Source organism: Oryx dammah, unplaced genomic scaffold (assembly GCF_014754425.2).
Source record: "Oryx dammah isolate SB20612 unplaced genomic scaffold, SCBI_Odam_1.1 HiC_scaffold_19, whole genome shotgun sequence".
NCBI classification, from domain to species: Eukaryota; Metazoa; Chordata; class Mammalia; order Artiodactyla; family Bovidae; genus Oryx; species Oryx dammah.
Genome location: NW_024070203.1, coordinates 32,771,393 through 32,797,522, shown reverse-complemented (window position 1 = coordinate 32,797,522; position 26,130 = coordinate 32,771,393). Strand labels below are relative to the sequence as shown.

The window sequence follows — 26,130 nt, the reverse complement described above, 5'->3', positions numbered from 1 at the left end:
CATACACAAATTGGGGTGCCTCTGTCAAGTCATGGGGTGAAGCTATAAGCAGAGATCCACACCAGTGAGCTGAGGTGCTCTCTTCTTGGACAAGAGTTTTCACTCTGGTCTCGGGGCCACTGCCTCTTTCTGTCGCTCCTCACATAATAGCAGGGCACTGGATCCTGAGCAGCCCCTTCATGCATTTGTCATACAAAATAGTCTAAAATACAGACGTGACTGTTTAATGGGTGTTTTATTTATAGGTAGCTTACAATTTTTATATTATTTACACACTCAAGTCATTCATCGGTTCGTCTTTCCTTTCAGTGAAAGCAACACAGCGGTCCTGACCCAGCGAGGAAGAGCAAGTCGTCCCACTCATTTAGGACGATCCCCCGAGGCCTTCGAACAGAATGCTTTGGGGATCCATCTGATCTTCTTCTCCGCTCAGATTTCCACTTGGCTTCCCTGCTAACTTGGGGATGTGATGGCTTCTCCATTGTCTGCGGCGATGAGTAAGGTCATTCTGTTTATAAGTCAAGATGAGAGGGAGGCCGAGCTCAGGCTGTCAGGTCATATACTTGGCTTTGCTCGGTACTCCAGAGCTGGAAGCCGCAGAGGCAGCAGCCTGACTGCCTAGAAACAGAGGGTCCAAACAAGCCACTTTGGCAGCGAAGAAGGAATGAATGCAGTGGAGGACAGCAAAGAGATTTGAAAACTCCAGCTCCTGAAAGGGACAGAGAGATGAGTCACACAAAATAAAAATCAATTTCCTTGAGATAAATGAAACATAACCACACTACTAGATAATAGCTAGACCTTCTCTTTAAAGTGCAATAAACTTAACTAGAATCAAAGATATCTAATCTATGGAAACTGTTGGCACTTTTGTTCCGTATGTTAATTTCAAATGAAGATTTACTTCAAAATACAGTGCTCCATGAGCTGGAAGGACTTAACATGATTATCACCCAGGAGAGTCTTTTCAACATTGATCAATGCTGCACAGAAATACACTTGGCCAGATTAAAATTTTACTCTTGATAAAGTATAAACAAAGAGAAGCAGTAGATTTAAAAGTATTTTTATCTCTTTAGAGACAATTCAAATGAAAAATTTGGATTAGAATGATTAACAAGTACTCTTCACTATTCTCTAGAATCAGTTGCTATTTGCTGTTGGACAATGAATATGAAATACTGAAAGCAAGGGATATGAGTGTTTTCGATGCTATAAGCCAAACGGTTCACTTCTAAAATATAATGTGTGCACTCATTTTAAATTTAATTAGTTTTGATTATCATACTTGGTTGTTAAATCAATGCATCTATTCAATGTAGGCAAGATAGCTATGCGGTCCAAGTAATTCCCTTCATGACATCGGGAGTTCTTAGTTTCCAATGCTAAGTATTAAAACACCAGAGCTCTGGTTTAAGTATTTTAAATTCCTAAAATGACTCCACCTAAATTGATTTTAGTGTCTCGGCCATTATGTTTTCGGGAGCCTTATTTTTAATGGCCTGCCTCCTGTCACTGTGAGGGGTTACTGGTCACACAGCAGGTTTTCTCTGGCCACAATTCAGCCCACAAAACAGCCCCTTCATTCTCTGTGCAGCCAGCTCATTTTACACACGGGTTTTGAATGCGTTCGGTGTCAACTTGTATAAATCCACTAGGTGTAAAAAGGTGGACGGCTTTGGAAAACATGAGGTGTGCTTTCGGTACTCTTGGTAAAAGGGAGAATACTGCTGAACATTGCAACTGGGCAAAAATACAAGTAACTTATTCTCAAAAATATATTTGCTGCATCTCTGTTAAATTGGAGATTATAGCTTGGTTGTCAGAAAAATAAATAGCCTAAATATGAAGACATTTCAGAATGATTAATATTTTCATACCTTGTCAAGAATATGTCAATGATTTGATGTAGTCGGCACTTTAAAATTTTTACACCTATTGTCAGCTGTGGGGTGGGCAAGAAATTAAAGGCAATCAGAACAAAAACAGAGGGCAGAGATGTGCTTAAGTTTAGCCTTTGATTCCAACATCAACTCATCTTTCCTAAGATCAGTGGTCACCTTTCGCCATCACATCTACTCCTAAGGCTTTGATCTGCATTGCTATATACACAAGTAACACTCTTTTCCTCCTTTCCAATGTAAATTCTAGACTTTCAGGTCCACCTATCTACTGGGCATCCAAAGATGATGTCCATCGAGCCATTTACCATCTCCTTGGAACAAAGCTCATCTGGAGCCCATGAATCTCGCTAAGCATAACTCTCCTCAAAATGTAATCATTCACTCAATGAATATTTATTGAGGGTTTACTATTCATCTGGTCTTTTCTTTGTTGAAAAGACAGAGTAATAAGCAATGCAGACAGAAAAAATGTCCTCCTGGGAGTTACAGTCTCGAGCAGGATACAACATGGAAAAGCATAAACAAGTTAATATTTCTGGATGTAGTGATAAGTACAGTCAAGAAAATAAGGCATGGACAAGAGCAGAGAGTAGGAGGGGCTGTGGGATGGGAAATCCATGTCGTCATGAAGGCAAAACCTCAAGAGATAAAACAGTAAACCATCTGGATGTTTGTGAGAGAAACACTAGAGGCAGAAGTCAATTTCAGAGGTCCTGAGATGGAGATATTCTAGGAGCGTTTGAGGAAAAGCCAGGGGCTGTTGGCACTGGGATGGAATGAACTGAGTGAATAATGGGGGCATCCCAGGCAGCTCAGTGGTAAAGAATCCACCTGCCAGTGCAGGAGACACAGGAGATGTGGGTTCGATCCCTGGGTGGGGAAGATCCAAGGGAGAAAGGAATGGCAACTTGCTCCAGTATTCTTCTTGCCTGGGAAATCCCATGGACTTAGGAACCTGGTGGGCTACAGCCCGTGGGGTCACAAAAGAGTCAGATACAACTTAGTAACTAACTAAACAACAACAATAGGTCAAGAAATGAGGTCAAGGAATAATGCAGGGCATTCCAGCCCTTTATGAGCTTTACTCCAGGTGACACAGAAAGCCACTGGAGATTTCTGGGCACAGAGAGACAAGAATTGGTATTAAGTCTTAAAATGATAATTTGGGCTATACTGTTGATAAACTCTGTGGGAATATGATTGAAAGAAAGAAAGGAAGTTGTAAGGGTTTTCAACTAAAAAATGTGTGGGATTGAAAGTAAACTCGAGTCAAGGACGATTTCAAGATATTTGATTGAATAACTGAGGAAGGATTTGCAAATTATCTGGTGAGGACTTAATATCCAAAAATGTAAAGAATTCATATAACTCAATAGCAAAAAACACAACACACTCTGATTAAAAAACAGGCAGAAGATATGAATAGACATTTCTCTCAAAGAAGATGTGTAGATGGCCAGCAGGTACACGAAAGGATGTTCAACATCATCAGAAATGATCAGCATCAGTGACATCAGAGACATGCAAACCAAGCCCACAATGAGATACCACTGCACAGCTGTTGCAACTGGTTTCACCAACTCAGGCAGCCGCAGTCTTACAAAAACTGCTGCCAACGGTTTTCAGTACATACCTCAGTGAATAAGGTCTGTGTCACGTCGAGTACTGACAAGCACTGCAAAAGGGCTTTACCAGGGTAATTACCATTTTCATAATCAAATAGTTCAGGAGGGTCAAAATTCACTTTATTTTTTTTCCATTTTCAAAGCTTTCATGATTTTTGCAATTTTGATTTGTTTTTTATAATGAGAAGATAACAACATAACTGATTATTTTGAGTTACTTTGCCTCCTTAGAAAACTTTCAAGTATATCTTTATTCTTAAAAATTTGATTTTCAAATGTTTTTACTTATATTAAATACAAACGCAATTCCATTTCTTCTATAGGTGAATGGTGACTTTGGGGAAAAAGGAAAAAGAAAATCATGCCCTTGACATGTTCCCTCTGACACTTTGGAGGCAGTTAATATATGTTTTACATAAAAAACACCAGGTTAAGTTTTCTAGTTTACTAGATTAAAAGAAGTTGCGATTCTTAACATATGTGGGTAAATAAAATTCAGTATCCCTATGAAGAATATAAGAGGCTTGAAAATAAATCATGCACAAGGAGGAAACATTCTCAGAGAGAAATAAACATGACTCGGAACCCTTGGGGATTCCCGGGAGCTTAGGAGCTCTTTTCAAGGAAGACGAGTATCCAGTGCAGAGTTCTCCTTCATGTATTCATTCCCTGCTCCAATCAAGCATTTGAAATAAAGTTTTAGGTAAGATCAGAGATATGTAAATCTCACACACACACACACACACACACACACACTTGACTCATTCTCCACATTTACTTCCAGCCACTCCAGTTTCTTCTACACTATGATTTTGGACAAAGTCAATTGTATGGAAATCACACACATGCACTCACGTGCACACACACACACAAACACACATACTTCATCCCCACCTCCATCCCCATTCACTCCCAGCTGCTCCAGTTTCTATTGCAGTATGAGGCACCAAACAGCTTTGATAAAGGACCTCATTACAAGCAGGAGCCGCCCCATCTTCATTTTTCTTCTCCAGAATCTAAACAGCTGGGGCTCTGGGAGTTCACAATGAAAGGAGAGTTCTAGAAAACCTCTGGTTTTGGATGCCAGAAAGAGTGAGAAAACGAACAACAGGCTAGCTAGGAAGCTGATCTTTCGCTTTCTACGCAGAGGAAGATTGTCGGCCCCAGTCCCTCCTGGGTTTGGCTTTGTGAATATTAAGCTTCCTAGTTCATGATCCCTCCAAATGCCACAGAGGAATCTGCTTAGATGATAAGTCATTATCTTCTGAAAGGCAGACTTTTCAGCACATCATGCATTCTTTAGTAGGGTCTCTGGCAGGTGCTGACTCAGCATACGAAGTGTTCCCTTTACCGTGTTGTATACTCAATCCTTACCTGCAAACCAGGGAACATTTCATGCTGAGAGCAATCCTTTTGGGCAGACACTTTTATCCACAATTTATAATCAGAAAATGAAGATTTATAGAAAATAGCTTGTAAGTAGCATTACTGGGATTCAATCCTCAATTTCTGATTTAAGTCTTACTAAATCTTATATTATGTGGGAAGTTCTCTTGGGGCCATTTGATGTCTCTGAGACCATGGAGAGTGGGGGCAGGAAGGATTTTTGGGAAAATGTCTAGAGATGTTTCCAAACTCTGCTCTGTTCCACTAAATAAAAAAGCAATTTTCTTTTTCCTTCTCTTATTTTACAAAAAGTACTACCTTTGCCACATGTTAAATCCAGTAATTTAGGATTAATATGCTATATACACTAGTTTATGAAAGATTTTAACAGTGTTTCCCTACAGGGATGGTCATGAATTTCAAAGAATAAAGTGACAGCAATGCCTTTAGAAGGCAGACTATTTTGAAATCTGGGGATTCCCTGACTTCTTGTATTATATCAAATTATAATTTAAAAATAGATATACATAAAAATAATAGTGAAATGTTAAAAATAGTAAGCATATATATATATATATATATATTTTTTAAACTAATGTCCAACAATGAGAATATGTTGGTAACCCTTGATGAATTAGCATCTATACTAACATCATAAAAACAGCACTTTAAAAAAAGTACCCAGTAACAATAAAATGAGCTTTTAAATTAATTATCAAATTACTGTAATATTGCTTATGACTTCAATTGGGAACCTCTCCTCTGTTCTACTAGGAAAGTTCTGGGAAGTTTAATGAGGCTTTGAAAAACTGATGGCAAATTTACTAAGCTTTCTGTGTAATGAAGTGAGAATTTATGAATTTCTACTTTCAGAGAAAAAAAGATATAACCAGTTTTGGTATTATAACATTGTCTTTGTATAGCCATAAAACAACAAAAACAAAAAATAAAGTATGTTTCCCCAACTCTTGTCCTTTTTAAGTATTTCTAAGACTTTTCACAATGAAAAATTTAAATACTATTTAGAACTTTTAATCTTGTAATATGCACAGCAACTCAATCCTATTCCCCAAACAGTATCTCTTGTGAAATAAGAAATAAGCTCTGGCTTTAATGTATTTGCCTTGTAACCTGGGATATATTATATACTATGAGAGTATGTCTTATTTAAAGCTGTCGTCTTATCATATATAGCAAGAACTGAGTCCCTTTACTAAACTATTTCATCTTTTTTTTTAATACAGCTTTTTGATGATATCTTAGACATATAAAACTATGTCTTGACAATAGTTAAGGTGCATGAGTTGATGTTCTGATAAATGTATGCACTGTAAAAAGCACACCACAATCAAACTAATTCATATACCACAATCTCTATAACAACTAGAGTGCATGCTAGGGGTGGTTTACTGACTACCTATCCTTGCCGCAAATGTCAAGTATTTCATATCATTACCTACCATCACCGCATTACTCATTAGGTCTCTATTAATCTTGTATAACTTGAGCAAACTCTGAGAGATAGTGGAGGACAGGGAAGCCTGGAGTCCTGCAGTCCATGGGGTTGCAAAGAGTCGGACACGACTTAGCAACTGAACAATCACCACAAATCTTGCATAAGGGAAACCAATATATTTTCAACATATAGATTTCAATTAATTTGGAAAAATATCCAGAAGTGGGATTGCTGGATAATGTGCCACCCCTATTTATTCCTTTAGAGGAATCCTCATACTGATTTCTATAACAGTGGTACCAATTTACATTTCCACCAGAGATTCACAAGGGTTTCCTTTCTTCTTATCTTTGCCTACATTATTATTTTTGACATTTCGTTGATAGTTGCCCAAGTTGGTGTAAGGTGATATCTCACTGTGTTTTTGAATTGTGTTACCCTGAGATTTAGAAATATTGAGCAAATTCTTATGTATTTGATAGTTATTTACATTTCTTTTTTAGAGAAGTGTCTATTAGACCCTAGCTCATTTTAACTGTATTATTTGTATTTTGGTATTGAGTAGTATGAGTTCCTTATATATTTTGCAAATTAACTCATTATTGGATGCATGGTTTGCAAACAAAATTTTTTCACATTACTTAGAATGCTTTTTAAATATTTTCTTTGCTATGCAAATCATTTTAATTTAATGTACTACCAATTGTCTGTTTTGGTTTTTGTTGCCTATGCTTTTATATCATATATCAAATTTTGAATCATATCCAAAATATTATTGTCAAGATCAGTGTCAAGAAGTTTTTTCCCTATGTTTTCTCCCAGGAGTTTTATAGGATCAGGTATTATGGTGAAGTCTTTAAGTTTATTCTTTTTTTATTTCTGTGTTATCCATTGTAATGTCTCCTCTTTCATTTCTAAATTTGTTTATATATCTCTTTTTTCTTTATCTAACAGTTTTTGAGTTTGTTTTTCTTTTAAAAAATACAACTTTGAGATTTAATAAAAGTGGGGTATTGAAGTCTCCTTTTGCTGTTGTTCAGTTGGTAAGTGGACATTAGCAGATGGTCAATACTGAAATCAGATTGATTGTATTCTTTGCAGCCAAAGATGGAAATGCTCTATACAGTCAGCAAAAACAAGACCAGGTGCTGACTGCGGCTCAGATCATGAACTCCTTATTGCCAAATTCAGACTTAAATTCAAGAAAGTAGAGAAAACCACTAAACCATTCAGGTATGACCTAAATCAAATCCCTTACAGTCATACAGTAGAAGCGACAAGTAGATTCAAGGGACTAGATCTGATAGAGAGAGTGCCTGAAGAACTATGGATGGAGGCTTGTGACATTGTACAGCAGGCAGGGATCAAGACCATTCTCAAGAAAAAGAAATGCAAAAAGGCAAAATGGTTGTCTGAGGAGGGCTTACAAATAGCTGAGAAAAGAGAAGCTAAAGGCAAAGGAGAAAAGGAAAATATACCCATCTGAATGCAGAGTTCCAAAGAATAGAAAGGAGAGATAAGAAAGCCTTCCTCAGTGATCAATGAAAAGAAACAGAGGAAAACAATAGAATGGGAAAGACTAGAGATCTCTTTAAGGAATTAGAGATACCAGGGGAACATTTCATGCAAAGATGGGGACAAGAAAGAACAGAAATGGTATGGACCTAACAGAAGCAGAAGATATTAAGAAGAGGCAGCAAGCATACACAAAAGAACTGTACAAAAAAGATATTCATAAGCCAGATAACCATGATGGTGTGACCATTCACCTAGACCCAGACATCCTGGAATGAGAAGTCAAGTGGGCCTTAGGAAGCATCACTGTGAACAAAGCTAGTGGAGGTGATGGAATTCCAGTTGAGCTATTTCAAATCCTAAAAGATGATGCTGTGAAAATGTTACACTCAATATCCCAGCAAATTTGGAAAACTCATTAGTGGCTACAGGAGTAAACAAGGTCAGTTTTCATTCCAATTCCAAAGAAAGGCAATGCCAAAGAATGGTCCAATCACTGCACAATTGCACTCATCTCACAAGGTAGCAAAGTAATGCTCAAAATTCTCCAAGTCAGGTTTCAACAGTATGTGAACCAAGAACTTCCAGATGTTCAAGCTGGATTTGGAAAAGGCAGAGGAACCAGAGATCAAATGGTTAACATCTAATGGATCATAGAAAAAGCAAGAGAATTCCAGAAAAACTTCTACTTTATTGATTATGTCAAAGCATTTGACTGTGTGGATCACAACAAATTGTGGACAATTCTTAAAGAGATGGGAATACCAGACCACCTTACCTGCCTCCTGAGAAATCTGTATGCAAGTCAGGAAGCAACAGTTAGAACCCAGACATGGAACAATGGACTGGTTCCAAATTGGGAAAGGAATATGTCAAGGCTGTATATTGTCACCCTGCTTATTTAACTAATATGCAGAGTACATCATGAGAAATGCTGGGCTGGAAGAAGCACAAGCTGGAATCAAGATTGCCGGGAGAAACATCAATAACCTCAGATATGCAGATAACACCATCCTTATGGCAGAAAGTGAAGAAAAACTAAAGAGCCTCTTGATGGAAAAAGGAGAGTGAAAAAGCTGGCTTAAAACTCAATATTCAAAAAACAAAGATCATGGCATCCATCTCCATTACTTCATGACAAATAGATGGGGAAACAATGGAACCAATGAGCAACTTAATTTTCTTGGTCTCCAAAATCACTGCAGATGGTGACTGCAGCCATGAAATTAAAAGATGCTTGCCCTTGGAAGAAAAGCTATGACCAACCTAGATAGCATATTAAAAAGCAAAGACATTACTTTTCAGACAAAGGTCCATCTAGTCAAAGTTATGGTTTTTGCAGTAGTCATGTATGGATGTGACAGTTGGACTATAAAGAGAGCTGAGTGCTGAAGAGCTGATGCTTTTTAACTGTGATGTTGGAGAAGACTCTGGAGAGTCCCTTGGACTGAAAGGAGATCCAACCAGTCAATACTAAAGGAAATCAGTCCTGAACGTTCACTGAAAGGACTGATGCTGAAGCTGAAACTCCAATACTTTGGCCATCTGATGTGAAGAACTGACTGATTGGAAAAGACCCTGATGCTAGGAAAGACTGAAGGCAGGAGGAAAAGGGGATGACAGAGGATGGAATGGTTGGATGGCAACACCGACTCAATGGAAGTGAGTTTGAGGAAGCTCTGGGAGTTGGTGATGGACATGGATGCTGGGAGCCAGCATGGGAGATCCCACCCATGACAAGGTTATGTGGAGAGACCTGACGGGCAAGGCGGATCAGGACTCAAGGGATCCCCTGGACCTGCTCAAGCATCTACCCCCAAACCAGAATCTGTCTGTTTTATTATTTCATGTCTCTCACCAACACATCTGACATTAACAGGGGGCTGTCCCCGACCACCTTTCTCTAAAGAAAATCAACTTAGAGCTCTAGTTAATAAATCTCCTGGGCATAATAGAGTGTTCCAATCCAAACCCTTGGATGACTTTTTAGCTTGCCTGACAGGTTTGTTCAGACTCCTGCAGTTATGCATGTGATTGTTTACAGCCTCCCAACTGTGAGAGGCACGGGAAGCTTAAAACATTCTAGGACATGGAGGCCTGGCATGCTGCAGTCCATGGGGCCACAGAGTCAGACATGACTGAGTGGCTGAAGTTAACTGACTGAGTTGGTAAGTTGTGCCCCAGTCTTTTTTTATCTCATGGACTACAGCATGTAGGATTCCCTTCCTGCACTATCTCCTCAAATTTGCTCAAATTCATGTCCAGTGAGTCAGTGATGCCATCTAACCATCTCATCCTCGGATGGCCCTTCTTTTATCCTCAGTCTTTCCCAGCATCAGTGTCTTTCCCAATGAGTCAGCTCTTTGTATCAGGTGGCCAAAGTATTGGAGCTTCAGCATCAGTCCTTCCAATGAATATTCAGGGTTGATTTCCTTTAGGATTGGCTGGTTTGATCTTCTTGCAGTCCAAGGGACTCTCAAGAATCTTCAGTACCATAATTGGAAAGTATCAATTCTTTGGCATTCAGCCTTATTTATGGTCCAACTCTCACATCCATACATGACTACTGGAAAAAAACATAGCTTTAACTAGATGGACCTTTGTCGGCAAAGTGATGTCTTTGAAGTCTCTTACTATGGTTGCATTTCTGTCAATTTTTCTCTTCATATATGCCAATATTTTTATATATTAGGTGCTCTGATGTTAAGTACATATATACTGATAATTGTTATAACTTTTTGTTGAATTGACCCCTTTTTCATTATATAACTTTCTCTATATTTTGAACAGTATTTTAAAGTCTATTTTGTCTTATTCAAGTAGAGTATCTGACATAAGGTAAGAGAAAAATGAAGTGAAATCATACAGAATATATTCTCTGACTAACTGTATCATACTAGTAATCAATTCTAGAAATATAGCAAAAAAATCTCCAAATACATAGAACATAAACATCACACTTCTTAAAAGAAAATCCATCTGTTAAAGAGGAAGCCTTGAGGGAAATTAAAAATACACTGAGTTGAATAAAAATAGAAATACAATATATCAAAATTTGTGGAATACAGTCTTAAGAAGGAAATTCTGGAATTAAATTTTTATATTAGAAACAAAAATGTTTTGAGTCAACAATTTTAAAATTCCACTTGAGAAATCAGAAAAAGAAAAGCAATATAAAACCAAAGCAACCAAAGAGAAGTAAATAATAAAGGTGAGAGAAGAATTCATCAAGTATCACAGAGCTCAACTGAGGAAATAAAGGAGAACTATTAGTTCTTTGAATAGTCTCTAGCAAGACTGACAGATAAATAGAAAGAAGGCACCAATTATTAACATTGGGAATGATTTAGGGATGCTGTTATAGAATCTGCACACTTCAAAGTGACAATAAGGAAATACTATGAAAAAGTCTACACACGTAAATTTGACAGCTTAGATAAAATTGATGAAGACCTTGGAAAGTAAAAATTACCACAAATCATCTGATAGGAATAGATAATTTGAATAGTTATCTACTAAGTAAGTTGAACTCATAGTTTAAAAAAATCCTCAAAATGAAATCTCCTGACTGATGTGGTTCCACCACAGAACTTTACTAAACTTTTAGGGAAGAGTCAACAACAATGGTATACAATATCTTCCAGAAAATAAAAAAGAGGAGGAACATTTTCAACTCATTTTATTCCAGCTTGTTCCAATACCAAAAGTAGGCAAAGACAGTACCAAACCAACCAGCCAACCAAACAACAACAACAACAACAACAAAGCCCCAACAGACCAATAACTCTCATAGATGTAAAAGCAAAAATACTTAAAAATTTGACAAATAAAATTCAGCCACATATGTAAGAAATTCCACATCATTATTAACTAGGGTTTATTCCAGTTGTAAGACAGGGTCAGTATCTGAAAATCCATTAATATATTCTGTTGCATTAAGAAGCCAAACAAGAAAACTGACATTGTCATACTAATTGATATTCACTCATAATAAAACCTTTAGAAAAATATGGGACCTAGCTTAACCTGAGAAAATAATTCCATTAGACCACTGACTCAGCTGGTAAAGAATCCTCCTGCGATACGGGAGACCTGGGTCGATCCCTGGTTGGGAAGATCCCCTAGAGAAGGGAAAGGCTACTCATTCTAGTATTCTGGCTTGGCAAATTCCATGGACTATACAGCCCATGGGGTCGCAAAGAGTCGGACACAACTGAGCAACTTTCACTCACTCACTTGGTGAAAAGCTAAATGATTTTCCCTAAAATAAGGAACAAATCAAGAATGTCCACACTCATTACTGGTATTCAATATAGTATTTAAATTTGTAGGCAAGAAAAAGATAGCAATGCTATATGAATCTGAAAAAAGAAACCTTGTTCCTTATTTCCATATGTCTTGGTAATCTATGTAAATAAAGTGGAAGAATTTTAAAAAGCATAAATAGAAACAAAAGACCTATAACTAATAATATATATATGTGTATGTGTGTGTGTGTGTGTATATATATATATATATATATATATATACAGGTTTCAGGATGCAATGTAAATATATAAATGTTAATTATATTGCTACATATTAGCATTAATATTTGGAAAATGAAAAATTTTAAGATGTTTATATTCTCTCAAAAAAAAGAATAAATGGTTTATCTAAGTTTAACAAAGTATGCATAGGTTCTATATAATGAAAACTACACAATACTGAAGAAATAAATCAGAAGTTCAAAAAAATAGAAAGACAGTCTGTTTTCATTGCTTTAAGAAATCAGCATAGTAAAGATGTCAATTCTCCTGAAATTGATATCTGTCATGCCCTCCCTCCTGAAGGGTCTCTGAGATTATTCATGGATATACAGAGGGTAATTCTGAAATGTCCATGGAAACACAAAGAAACGAGAACAACTAAAGCAGTTTTGAAAGATAACCATAAAGTGGACAGAACCATCCGTTTCAAGGATTGTCGTTTAGCTGCTGTGTCAAAGAATGAATGATACTAGCGAAGTGACAGAGGCAAAAAAGCACCAAGAAGTAGCACCACAGAGGTAGGATTTTCTAATGAAGCTGCTGACATAATTCAACAGAGGAAGAATGGTCTTTACAACAAATGATGGTGTTGTAACCAGATACCCACAGGCAAAACAGAGAAAGTCAGTCAAACCCCACAACTTATAGGAAAAAAAAATAGACTCAAATGTATCATATATAACTGTCAATGGCAAGCTTATAATACATTTTGAAAGTGGCATAAGAGAAAACGTTTGGCCCTTGGGGGTGCTAAAGAATTTTTAAAATCATTATTTCTAAGAGAAAGAACTGATAATTTGGTTTCTAAAAATCTTTAAATTTCTCTGCAAGATACACGATACACTGTTAAGAAGATGAAACACAAATTACACACTGGAAGAAAATATTTGCAAACATTACATCTAACAAATCCTCATATACAAAATATTGAATTGGCCAAGAAGTTTGCTTGGGTTTTTTCCAAACTTCTTGGCCAATCCAATATATAATAACTCATAAAACTCTTAAGTAAAACAAATCACAAAATACAATTTGAAAACAGGAAAAAGTAAGAAGAGATGTTTCACCAAAGGGGACATAAGTATAAGGGGACATAAATACTTAGAAAATAGTCACATAAGACGTTGTTCAGCACTGCTAGTCATTCAGTTCAGTTCAGTTGCTCAGTCACGTCTGACTCTTTGCGACCTCATGGACTGCAACACGCCAGGCTTCCCTATACATCATCAACTCCCAGAGCTTGTTCAAACTCATGCCCATTGAGTTGGTGATGCCACCCAACTATCCCATCCCCTTCTCCTCCCACCTTCAATCTTTCCCAGCATCAGGGTCTTTTCCCATGGGTCAGTTCTTTGTACCAGGTCGCCAAAGCATTGAAGTTCAACTTCAGCATCAGTCCCTCCAATGAATATTAAGGATTGATTTCTTTTGCAATTGACTTATCTGATCTCCTTGAAGTCCAAGTGACTCTCAAGAGTCTTCTCCAACACCATAGTTCCAAAAGCACCAATTCTTCAGTGCTCAGCTTTATTTATAGGCCAACTCTCACATCCATATATGACTACTGGAAAAACCATAGCTTTGACCAGATGGACTTTTGTCAGCAAAGTAATGTCTCTGCTTTTTAATATGCTCTAGGTTGGTCATAACCTTCCTTCCAAGGAGCAAGTGTCTTTTAATTTCATGGCTGCAAGTCACCATGTGCAGTGATTTTGGAAACCCCCTGCACTCCCCCCACCAAAAAAATCACTGCTAGTCATTAGGGAATGAAAATTAAAACTATGATGAGAACTCCTGAAAAGAAAAGTAGTGACCATTCCAAATGCTGGGGAGGATGTAAGGAGACTGAGTTTCTGGTGCATTGTTGAAGGGAATGCAAACTGTCACAGCTACTCTGCACAGTGATTTGGCATTTTCTTTGAAACTAAATAAACGTTTTCCATATGACTGAGCAACTGCCCTCCTAGGCATTTATTCCAGAAATAAACTCTCATGTCTACACAATGATTAAATAATGGACCAGGAAATATTAAATTAAATGAAATAGAGACAGTTATGACCCGCCTGTTTCCAGGCAAGCATCAGGTTAAGCCTTAGGAATGCTGGGTTGTAAGACACATTCCTCACACTTAACACATTCTTGATCTAGTGGAGAAGGCACAGTGGTGAATAACAACCACATAGGGTGGACGCCAGTGTTACAACAGATAAAGTAATAGCACATATATCATAATATGCAGGAGAAGTTTCTGTCCCTGACTTGGGGTTCCTGTCTCTAAACCCATTACAATTTAAAAAATAATATAAATTAATTGTCCAAGGAATTTGATAAGTGACACAAACTTGGATTATGGTTATACATTTGAATTCCTTAAATGTGGACAGGAGAGTTTACATATATAAGTAATCACCTTTACTAACTAGTCTTTCTCTATGTTTATGCTACAGTCTTTGAAGATGAAATCATTCCTGAGTGATTTATTATCTTCCATATGCCAGGTACCATGGGTATTTATTCCTTACATTTTTCCTGCAAGGCAGCAGTCATAATTTGGTGAATTGCCCAGGTCATGTAGCTGGGAAATGGTAAAGAAGAGAGTTTTACTCAAGTTATTGTTCAGTCACTAAGTCGTATCCAACTCTTTGTGACCCCATGGACTGCAGCACACCAGGCTTCCCTGCCCTTCACCATCTCCCAGAGTTTGCTCAACCTCATGTCCATTGAGTCAGTGAATGCATCCAACCATCTCATCCTCTGTCGCCCCTTTCTTCTCCTGCCTTCAATCTTTCCCAGCATCAGAGTCTTTTCCAATGAGTCTACTCTTAGCATCAGGTACTTAAAGTTACTTGATCCTAATTTTCTTTTCACTGTATTATGCTGCCTATTCCCTCATTTAGAAAAAAGTGAAGAAATGCTGAATTCTCAAGTGACATCAGTTTATAAGTTTCGTGATGTGATATGTGCTGGCATTCTTCCTGCTTTCCTCCTGTGAAGGAGCTTCTGATTACTGCTCACATGTTACCATGATAAAAGTTACAAAATAGCAACTGCACTAGTTTTAATAGTAAGTATGAGCTCGGTGGTATTGGCAGAGGCGATGCACACCAGCATGGCTAAATGATTCTATAGAGCTGGCCGCTGTTCTGATTGGCTGGTTTTAAAACAGTGTCCATGATTAATTTGGTATTTTCAGTATCACCCATCTAGGTCTTTTTCTTCCTCATTTTATATAAGGTGGTGACTTTGAATAAGTGTGGCAATTCACCTGTGGTCACACTGTCTCATTGGCCTTGAAACTTCTCTTTTCACTACTCAAAAATTACCGCCTCTAAATTTAAGGAGGAGTACCTGGTGGCTCAGACGGCAAAGAATGTGCCTGCAATGCAAGACACCTGGGTTTGATCACTGGGTTGGGAAGAAACCCTGGAGGAGGGTATGGCAACCCACTCCAGTGTTCTTGCCTGGGGAATCCTATGGACAGAGGAGTCTGGCAGGTTATAGTCTATGGGGTCGCAAAGAGTCGGACATGACTGAGCCACTAACACTACTAAGTTCAAGGAGAAACATTCAATAAATAGCTTCTGAAACTATTTCTTATTAAATGAATTTATGAAGTATTATGTAAAACATGCTAACCATAAAAAGTAGCATTTTGAAGCTGCTGCTGCTGCTGCTACTGAGTCGCTTCAGTTGTGTCCGACTCTGTGTGACCCCATAGACGGCAGCCCACCAGGCTCCCCCATCCCTGGGATTCTCCAGGCAAGAACACTGGAGTGGGTTGCCATTGCCTTCTCCAATGCATGAAAGTGAAAAGTGAACGTGAAGTTGCTCAGTCGTGTCCGACTCTCAGTGACCCCATGGATTGCAGCCTACCAGGCTCGTCCGCTCATGGGATTCTCCAGGCAAGAGTACTGGAGTGGGGTGCCATCACCTTCTCCTTTTCAAAGCTGGCAGACAACTAATAAATAGAATAGTTAAGGAAGCAGTAAGTATATGAGCTACATTAACGAAGTCTAAATACAATAGTTACTAGTCATTTCATGGCATTTATCTTTTTCGCTTCATGTTGCAGACTAAGGATTTGTTAGCACATTAAAAATATCAGATGAGAAGGAGTTTATCAAATCAAACATATTAACTAGTGGTTGACACTCCACGTTTGCCTGAAGAACACAGAACTGACAACACTGACACCACTCATCATGTTAAGATTCCTGAGTGTCAAAGTGGGAAATCCGCCAAAGCTTAAAGATACATCCTTTTGGAGAGTAGAGATTCATTCTTATAGTGACACCAAGACGCAATTGGAAGAGCAGTATGCGTGATGACACGGAGCAATGATCCACCCATGGCAGCCAGGGGCACAGAGTTGGGGTGCCCACAGGCAGGTCTGCATTTAGGAACCAGGCGAGGCGGGGTGAGGACATGGGAGTCAGGAGGGAGAGGGTGATGGTACCCAGGCCTCCGTCCACACTGACCGGAGACAGATGTGAAAAACAGCTGGACAGAAGCTGGCAGAGAGGAGTCGCTCCACAGGCCCCTTCACAGCACCAAGGAGCAGGTGCTGAGAGGAGTCAAGGGACAAGCTCAGGGCAGGGGTGGGCACTCTGATAGGGTCAGAGCCAAGCAGACTGAGAGAAGAGTCCAGACAAAAGCAGGAGCAGCCGTGAGAAGGAAGCTGTCTTGTTAAAAGGGGAGTGAGAGCCTCTGGTCTGCACAGAGCAGGGCTGCAGAGAGCCCGGATGGGAGTCAGGAAGGGTCTGTCCTTTGGAGGCTCTGAATGTCAGCCAAACCTCCCCCGGACTTAATAGGTACCAGGATGTACCTGAATTATGGTCATTTTAAGTCAGAGTTGAAAATTTATATCTGAGTTTTCATTTCCATAGAATTCATTTTTCACTTTGGTATTCATTATTTATTCTCTCTTCCCCACTGAAATAATATATTTATAACTCATTCTAACCCGAAGACTGTTGGTGTGAATTTCACAGTAGGGCAAAGGAAGTCCTTCAGATTTTGAATATCTACAAATACATAATCATAAACATAAAGTAGTGAATCTTTCTGATATATTTCAGAATACTAAAAGTCTACATGGAGCAAAGCAAAAAATCATTCATTTATTCATTTTGTTTAACAGAATAACAAACAAAAACATGAATTGATTTAAAAAATATTTTTTAGGAATTGGTATTTATATCCAAAGTTTTCCCAGGTGGCGCTAGTAGCAAAGAACCCGCCTGTCAATGCAGGAGATGTAAGAGTGGATTTGATCCCTGGGTTGGGAAGCTCCCCTGGAGGAGGGAATGGAAACCTACTCCAGTATTCTTGCCTGGAGAATCCCATGGACAGAGGAGTCTGGCCAGCTGCAGTCTATGAGATCACAAAGAGGACACGACTCAGTGAGCACAGACATACACTCATTCATATCCAAACAGGGAATAAATAGTGATAGAATATCTTTTATAAATTATTATTTAGAATGTGAAACCACCAAGAAAATGTTTCAGTTCCCAGAATATTATTTTAGTGTGACAGAAATACAGTTCACAAAAATTAAAACTAAGAAATGAAACGTTGTATGTAATTTATTCTCAAGTACCCATTTCAGTGAAAATTTGTCATTAAAATTTTAAAGTGAATCTATTTTTTTGGTCATGAGAGCTACTCTAAGGTAAACAAAAAACGTGTGTTTTTGCACTTACGGGTCTCCTAAATTTTCTCCCCTCTGTCTCTTAATGGCATGAATGCAGTTGGAGGTGGTTTGTGTGATGAATTTGGGTTTACCTTTGCTTCAATCTGTTTAGTATCTGGATTCTGAAACAAAAATTTGATTTTGCTCTTGCCGTCATCGGAGGAACCTTTCAGCTGAGAAAACTTATACCTCCAAAGTACTGCCTAACGAGAAAAGAAAAAATAGGTGAGTCAGTGCAGCTCATCTCTGTATTCAAATGGAGAGATTGCTCTTTTAACTGGTAAAAGTAATCATACTAAGTTAGTCCTATATATCCCAGCATTAAAAAGTAAACTAAAATATGCTTATCAAAGGCTATAATTTAGTGATCAGTATATCCTTTAATTCCCCAAAGCAACATTCATTTCCATGAAATAATCATTTAAGTATATATGTGAATAAATTAATTTGAATATCTCATTTTACATAACCATGAAATAAAAGCCATGCCAGGGAATCAGCAAAAACACCTATCATCCATTTCTTTGTTTTTCTTCCATAGTAGCAACAAGGTGATTTTCAACTGATTACTCCACAGAACTTCCTCGTGAAGCACAAGCTAACAGTCAGACCCACATCTTTGTCAAGATGAAAAGACACTGGAGTGAGTGACTACGAGGAAGCATCTTAGAAACATCATTCATCTGGCAATGGTGGGAGAAGGGACAAAGAAGCAGGGGACTCTCCCAGACCACCGAAGGCCTCCGGTTCCAGACCTGTCCTATTCATGAGACTGTTCCAGACCTGTTCATGAGACTGCAGGTGTCTTAAGAGGAGGGAAGGTATCCTTTTCCGTGTACCTTGTGTCTCTCAACTGTCAAGGCACAGAGTCGATGCATAAAAAGAGTGTGTAATAAACACAAGGAGAAGGCAGGCCTGGCTGATGCTGTAGGAATCCAAATGAGAAGGACTGCCTGCACTGGTCAGGGTGCACCCTCCAGATTTTTTTTTTTTTTTTTTTTTAGGGGGAGTTGTTGAGGAAGAGGCCTGGGCACAGGATACAATTTAGGTTCCTTTTGATAATGGAGAGAGGAATGCAGGGGAGTCAGAATCAGATGGACAACAAGCAGTAGGGCGGACTTGCGGTGCTCAAGGGCTCAGGATGCATCCTGAGGAAGCCAGCTGTGTATCTGAGCTGGAGTCAACAGAACAGAAACTCACCAGCATCGGGCCAGGGGCCCAAGATTTGATGAAATTTCCTGATCAAACATTTTAATTTATTTTCCTATAATGTCTGTATGTATCAGTATTTCCATCAAATAAATGGAAACTTTACAGAGGTTTAAACAGATGATCACTTTGACAGTTTATTTGGACTCTTTTAAAAGGGGAAAAAACAAACAAACAGACAAAGTCTTTATAAAATGTAGACCTTGTGGGTTGTTTTGCAATAGCTTAAAGTCATGGAACTCTTCACTATGGTCTTGTGTGGCCCTGCATGTCATGGCTCATAGCTTCTCTGAGTTCCGCAAATCCCCACATCATGACAAGGGGCACTGATTACAGAGTACTTACTATAATCATATCTATGTAAATTTTAGAATAATCACGATACACATGGAAAAAGAGGTTCTTGCTCATGTTTCTACCTGCTGCTGGATGTGGTGTGCTGTTATTCATAACTTACTAATCTTATACTGAGTAACTTCACATGCCATCTGCATAATAAAGACTGGCAGAAAATTTTGGTTTTGCTGGTATAAATTTTTGGATCCTTGGGGGTTTGTTTTTATGTTGTTTATTGTTCGTTGTTGCTTTTATTCTGGCAACATGATGAAATTCAGCCACATTTATGACTCATATTAGCAATTCTCTGTAGAAATCAGCCCTTTGCCAGTGATTTCTTTGTGGCATATGCATACAACTTTGCCAGCTTAATGGAGAGCAACAGCTCTGGGGAGAACAGGAAATGAGTTTACTGAGATGGCTATATCTAAGTCAATATACCTGACAATGTAATAAGCCACCACTGCTTTATTCTCCTCCAGGTTGTCTGAAGGCTGCTCCACTGACAGAGACTAAGCACTTTATTAAATATCCGCTAAATTAACACAGGAGCCCTAAGACATTTTATTTTTGAGGCAGTGCTATTCTTCAATTTGACTAATTTGATTTCTAAGCTTAGCTATGAACTTTATTACTACAAGTCAATCATTTTCATTTTTTCCCCCTAAGTATGATTTAAAAATCACATCAAAAATTGCATTCTTTGCAATTCAAAGAAATCTTTATTCCTAGAAATTGACTCAAATGTAAAGGCATTCATGAAATTAGCAACATATAACAAGTTACCTTGGGATGAGTGGTCTTTCTGTGCTGAACTGAACTGATTTAGTTACATGCTTCCAGGCTGCCTTGAACTCCCTTTGCTGAGAACCAGTGAGCCTCCATCCTATAATTCTAACATACTACCTGTGCTGTGTGCTTAGTCACTCAGTCATCCAACTCCTTGCGTTCCCACAGACTGTAGTCACCAGGCTCCTCTGTCTATGCTATTTCTCCAGGCAAGAATACTGGAGTGGGTTCCCATGCCCTCCTCCAAGGGATCTTCCCAACCCAGGGATCGAACCCAGGTCTCCTGCATTGCAGGTGGATTCTTTACCATCTGAGCCACCAGAGAAGCGCACACTACCTATAAAATTAAAAAAAAAAAAGTTTCCCCATTTTTGATATTGGAAATGTGGACTCAGAAAAATAGTAAAAGAATACTTTGTTTAAAAAAATTGTTCTGAAAGAAGAAAATTTCCCTTCACTGTGAGGTCATACCTTTAGTAAAAGAGAATATATGTATGTGTTGTGCTTAGTCGCTCAGTCGTGCCTGATTCTTTGCGACCCTGTGGTCTGTAGCCTGCCAGGCTCCTCTGTCCATGGGAATTCTCCAGGCAAAGATACTGGAGTGGGTTTCCATGCCCTTCTCCAGGGGAATCTTCCCAACCCAGGGATTGAACTCAGGTCTCCCATATTGCAGGCGGATTTTTTACCATCTCAGCCTCCCAGGGAAGCCCATCCATGTATAATACATGGATATATATGTGTATATGGGGCTTCCCTGATGGCTCAGACAGTAAAGAATCTGCCTGCAATGCAGGAGACTCAGGTTCAGCCCCTTGGGAAGATCCCCTTGGAGAAGGGAATGGCTACCCACTCCAGTATAAACACTTTATATAGTTGTAATGTTTTGTGGCAAAACATTTGTTTTATTAAAATTCCAACTTCTATTTTTCTCTAAGCAGATTCAGGCATAATTTATCTCCTATTAATAAAGTTTGACACCTGATCACCAGGCAGCCTGCTGACAGTAGTTGGAAGCAGTTTCAGTTGTTCTCAGCATATGACGCCTGCCTCACATTCGAGCTGACGGGGTACCCTACCTTGGTCGCAGCGTCGAAGCAGATGAAGCCAGTGCTGAAGTCAATCGTGAGTCCCATCAGGCGACCCTCCAGCACACATGCATATGTCTTGCACTGGACAGAACAGAGAACTGTTACTTCCACGGGACTGACCCAACATCAGGGTGAAGAGCCCACGTTCACCAGACTGTCATGCTGCCTGTGACAAGTTCCTTATATGATTAATAACACAACAGCAGACTTTACTTCAGCAATAGCTGTAGAAGAAATCCGGTCTGACTGACATCCTGATGTTAACAGAGCTCGAGCTGAATGGTTGTGGATCTGCCTGGGGGATGCGGGGTTCCGTTTCCCACCCTACCCCAGGTGACCTTGTCTTGACCTTGTGCCACTTTGATGCCCTTCACTCTCTTGCCAATAAAATTATACACATATTTTTGGGTGTAGGCAAGATGATATTAAATCATTATATTCTGTAGCTAAATATCACTGCATTTTTATTAAACTAAAAGTGGGTTATTTGAAAGTTATTGTCATTTTATCAATATTATTAGAGAGAGCTCTCAGGCACACAAACATATTTACTAACCAGGTCAAGAACACCACGACCTTAAGAATCTCTGTATGTTCACCGATTGGTACAAGTTACGTCCTAAAGACATTTACCCTTGCCTATTTTTGTGTAAACTTATTGATTCTTCTAAATCAATAATTAACGATTGTTCACACTGAGATCAGACTAAATTATAATTTTACTTACATAAATATTTTGGGAAGACTAGTTAAATATAGATGGTGAGATACAAAGAATAACAGATAATATGGATTATAGGGATTATATGAAATGATGCATGTTTATGTTATAGGCCGGTTTTACTTGCACTTAATTGCAAACTGGAGTGGGATATTCAAATCATGAAAAATACTTGTAATTAACAAACAAAGGGGAAAGAGAGAGAGAAGAAGAAAGAGAGGGACCTCTACCAACCCTTATACCCTATTTGTGTTTATAATACGGGATATGAAAATATCAACACATTAAGTGAGCCTCATTCTGACCATTGTTTTGTTGAGTTACTAAGTTGTGTCCAACTCTTTTGTGACCCCATGGACTGCAGCGTGCCAGACTCCTCTGTCCAACAATGCTACTGCTGCTAAGTCATTTCAGTCATGTCCGACTCTGTGAGACCCCAGAGACGGCAGCCCACCAGGGTCCCCCATCCCTGGGATTCTCCAGGCAAGAACACTGGAGTGGGTTGCCATTTCCTTCTCCTATGTATGAAAGTGAAACATGAAAGTGAAGTCGCTCAGTTGTGTCCAACCCTCAGCGACCCCATGGACTGCAGCCTTCCAGGCTCCTCCGTCCATGGGATTTTCCAGGCAAGAGTACCGGAGTGGGGTGCCATTGCCTTTTCCGCTGTCCAACTATAACAATGGCCAAATGTATCAAGTTGCCTCCACCAGACAGGTATATTCATGTGCTTAAGCCCAGTTTACATAGGAAAGTTATGACCATGTCAAATTATTCATTTGAAGTTCAGTTTTTCAAAAAAGTAGATTAAAAAGCAAACTTAATGGGCCTTGTAAGTTGATTTGGGGGCTTCCTGGGTGGCTCAGTGGTAAAGAATCCATTTGCAATGCTGGAGACACAGAAGACATGGGTTGGAAGTTGAATTTCTGGATGGGGAAGATCCCCTGGAGGAGGAAATGGCAACTCACTCCAGTATTCTTTCCTGAAGAATCCCATGGACAGAGGAGCCTGGTGGGCTACAGTCTATGGGGTTAGAAAGAGTCAGAAATGACTCAAAGCACAGCAAGTTGATTTTGGGTGTAATTTTATTTAGTACATGAGCACCTTCCATACTTGCATCCAACCATTGTCACTTTATTAAAACTACTATCAGATATAAGGAGCATCCAAGGTTGCCTGATTTCCTCTAAATTATACATGATTGTTTTCTGTTTTCAAATGACATTATTTAGAAAATACATGCCAAGTGAAAACACCTTCAGTAGAGAGCATTAACAGTTATCTTATTAAGAACACAATTGTGAATTAAATTACATTACTTCAATAATAATTATATTAAAACAGATGATATAAGTTGAAACCCCTAAAAGTTTTATTCTATGATTATAGTCTTAATAAACATATAATGAACATACTTGTATGTTTGAATATGGAAATATTTGATTTATTGTTTAATTTCTATGTTTATTTCATAATAAAATTGAATTACAGCTAGAAAAGTGCAAAAAATTATCATTATTAGAGAAGTTAAATTTGCACTTAATTATATATAAATATATATATCAGTTCAGTTGCTCAGTCGTGTCTGACTCTTTGCGATCCCATGAATTGCAGCACGCCAGGCCTCCCTGTCCATCACCAACTCCCAGAGTTCACTCAAACTCATGTCCATCAAGTCAGTGATGCCATCCAGCCATCTCATCCTCTGTTGTCCCCTTCTCCTCCTGCCCCCAAGCCCTCCCAGCATCAGAGTCTTTTCCAATGAGTCAACTCTTCACATGAGGCGGCCAAAGTACTGGAGTTTCAGCTTTAGCATCATTCCTTCCAAAGAACACCCAGGGCTGATCTCCTTCAGAATGGATTGGTTGGATCTCCCTGCAGTCCAAGGGACTCTCAAGAGTCTTCTCCAACACCACAGTTAAAAGCATCAATTCTTCGGCGCTCAGCCTTCTTCACAGTCCAACCCTCACATCCATACATGACTACTGGAAAAACCATAGCCTTGACTAGACGGACCTTTGTTGGCAAAGTAATATCTCTGCTTTTGAATACACTATCTAGGTTGGTCATAACTTTCCTTCTAAGGAGTAAGCATCTTTTAATTTCATGGCTGCAATCACCATCTGCAGTATATATATTTATATATTGTAAATATATAATATATTATATGAAAGTGAAAAAAGTGAAAGTGTGAATTGCTCAGTCATTTCGGACTCTTTGTGACCCCATGGACTGTAGGGTCCTCTGTCCATGGAATTTTCCAGGCAAGAATACAACAGTGGGTTGCCATCCTCTTCTCCAGGGACTATATATTTGTTATATATTATGTATGATTATTATATGTAATATAATTATGATATATAATGATTATATATTTGCAGAATTTTATATATTATTACATAACATTTGAAGATACATCAAAAATAAAATTATTTTTCATATGCCCTTTTGGATGACAGCTAAATGTCTATACTGGATAAAAAACACAATGAAAGTCTGAAATAAATAACTTCAAGAGAAATCAATTTTTGAATGTTATACACTTCACTGAAAGCCTTATTTTGAAAAGGCTGTATTAATTTAGATTGAATTAGTGTAAAGTAAACAATAATTATCCATCCCTTACCATATTATTCACTTACTCTGGGGAAATGTTTCAAAAATTGTACAGATAAAGGTACTAAAAATAACAGTAAATTAACTAGGCTTAATTGTGGTACTTTGAATAGTAGGGAAATATAAGTTGTAATTCATATAAATTGTCATATTTTGATTAATATAAAAATGTTAATTTTTGATGTTCATTACATTTTCTACTGTCACCCTGGGAAGTATGGTTAAATTTTAAGATCTAATTTAAATGACAATTAGGATGTTTAGAAATATCTCCAATAGTTAATTATCTATTAAATAAATATATAGATATTTGCATTAATACTAAGTACATTAGTGATCAGAAAATATTTAAATAGATAAAGGAATAGATTAGAAGGTAGAAAATGTTAAAATGCAGTCTTCTTAATGAAAACAGATTTCAAAATAAAAATAATTCATTAATTCTTAGTAATTCATCAACTCACTGTACATGAGTTTGAATAAACTCCAGGAGACGTGAAGGCCAGGGTAGCCTGGTATGCTGCAGTCCGTGGGATCACAAAGGATCAGACACGACTGAGTGACTGAACAACAACAAAACACCTGTTTCACAATGAGACATGTGTCTCCTCTTTATTTCATTTAATTATCAACTTTAGTTGAAGTGGAAATACTAGGAAATATGAGTAAAACACATAAACTTCTTCATGTACATATTTTTACATGATTGAATTTTGAAAATAACAGATCCACAGTGACCAGTCATTGGTTATGTCTGGTGGAGCACACAAGGGGAAGTTATAAAATGTGAAAAACAACAAAAAGCTAAAAAGACATTAAATATTTTACTTTCACTTATATATGCATTTTAAATTCCTATTGTGAATACGTAAGGTGCCAGTCAAAAAAATGCATTGCTCAGGACATCAGCTTATAGAATATGAGGTCCAGAGTTAAAAAAATTAGTAAAATAGAATGAAACAACACAATTTTATCTCTATCTCATTTCTAAACATTAGAGACTTGAAAATCTTAAATTGAAACCAGCAATTAGAAATTGCTGTGTATTTGTTTCCAAGTGAAGTGCAATATTCCAGGGAAATGATAATGAGGAAAACCTAAAACTATCAAAATAAGTAAAAAAAATGTCAACTCCTATACAGCTTCATACAATGCTTTAAAATAGTCTTAGGGGTTGATACTTACAATATTAATAAAATAACATTTAAGATATTTCTCATCTTTCCACTTTTGATATGAAAAATCTGTTTACTAAATTGAGGT

The 26,130-nt window shown here is 38.1% G+C and overlaps 1 protein-coding gene across 1 annotated transcript in view; it reads right to left on the bottom strand.

Annotated features, from left to right (window-relative positions):
- Nucleotides 1–216: 216 nt before the first annotated feature.
- SNTG1 (syntrophin gamma 1) overlaps nucleotides 217–26,130 on the bottom strand; it is a 140,812-nt gene continuing 114,898 nt past the window's right edge. The window contains exons 15-17 of the mRNA XM_040261680.1: nucleotides 21,522–21,614; nucleotides 18,204–18,314; nucleotides 217–709 (exon numbers count right to left, since the gene is read on the bottom strand). Of these exons, the coding sequence (XP_040117614.1) occupies nucleotides 551–709; nucleotides 18,204–18,314; nucleotides 21,522–21,614 (363 nt within the window). The 3' untranslated portion in view covers nucleotides 217–550. The remainder of the gene's footprint in view (nucleotides 710–18,203; nucleotides 18,315–21,521; nucleotides 21,615–26,130) is intronic.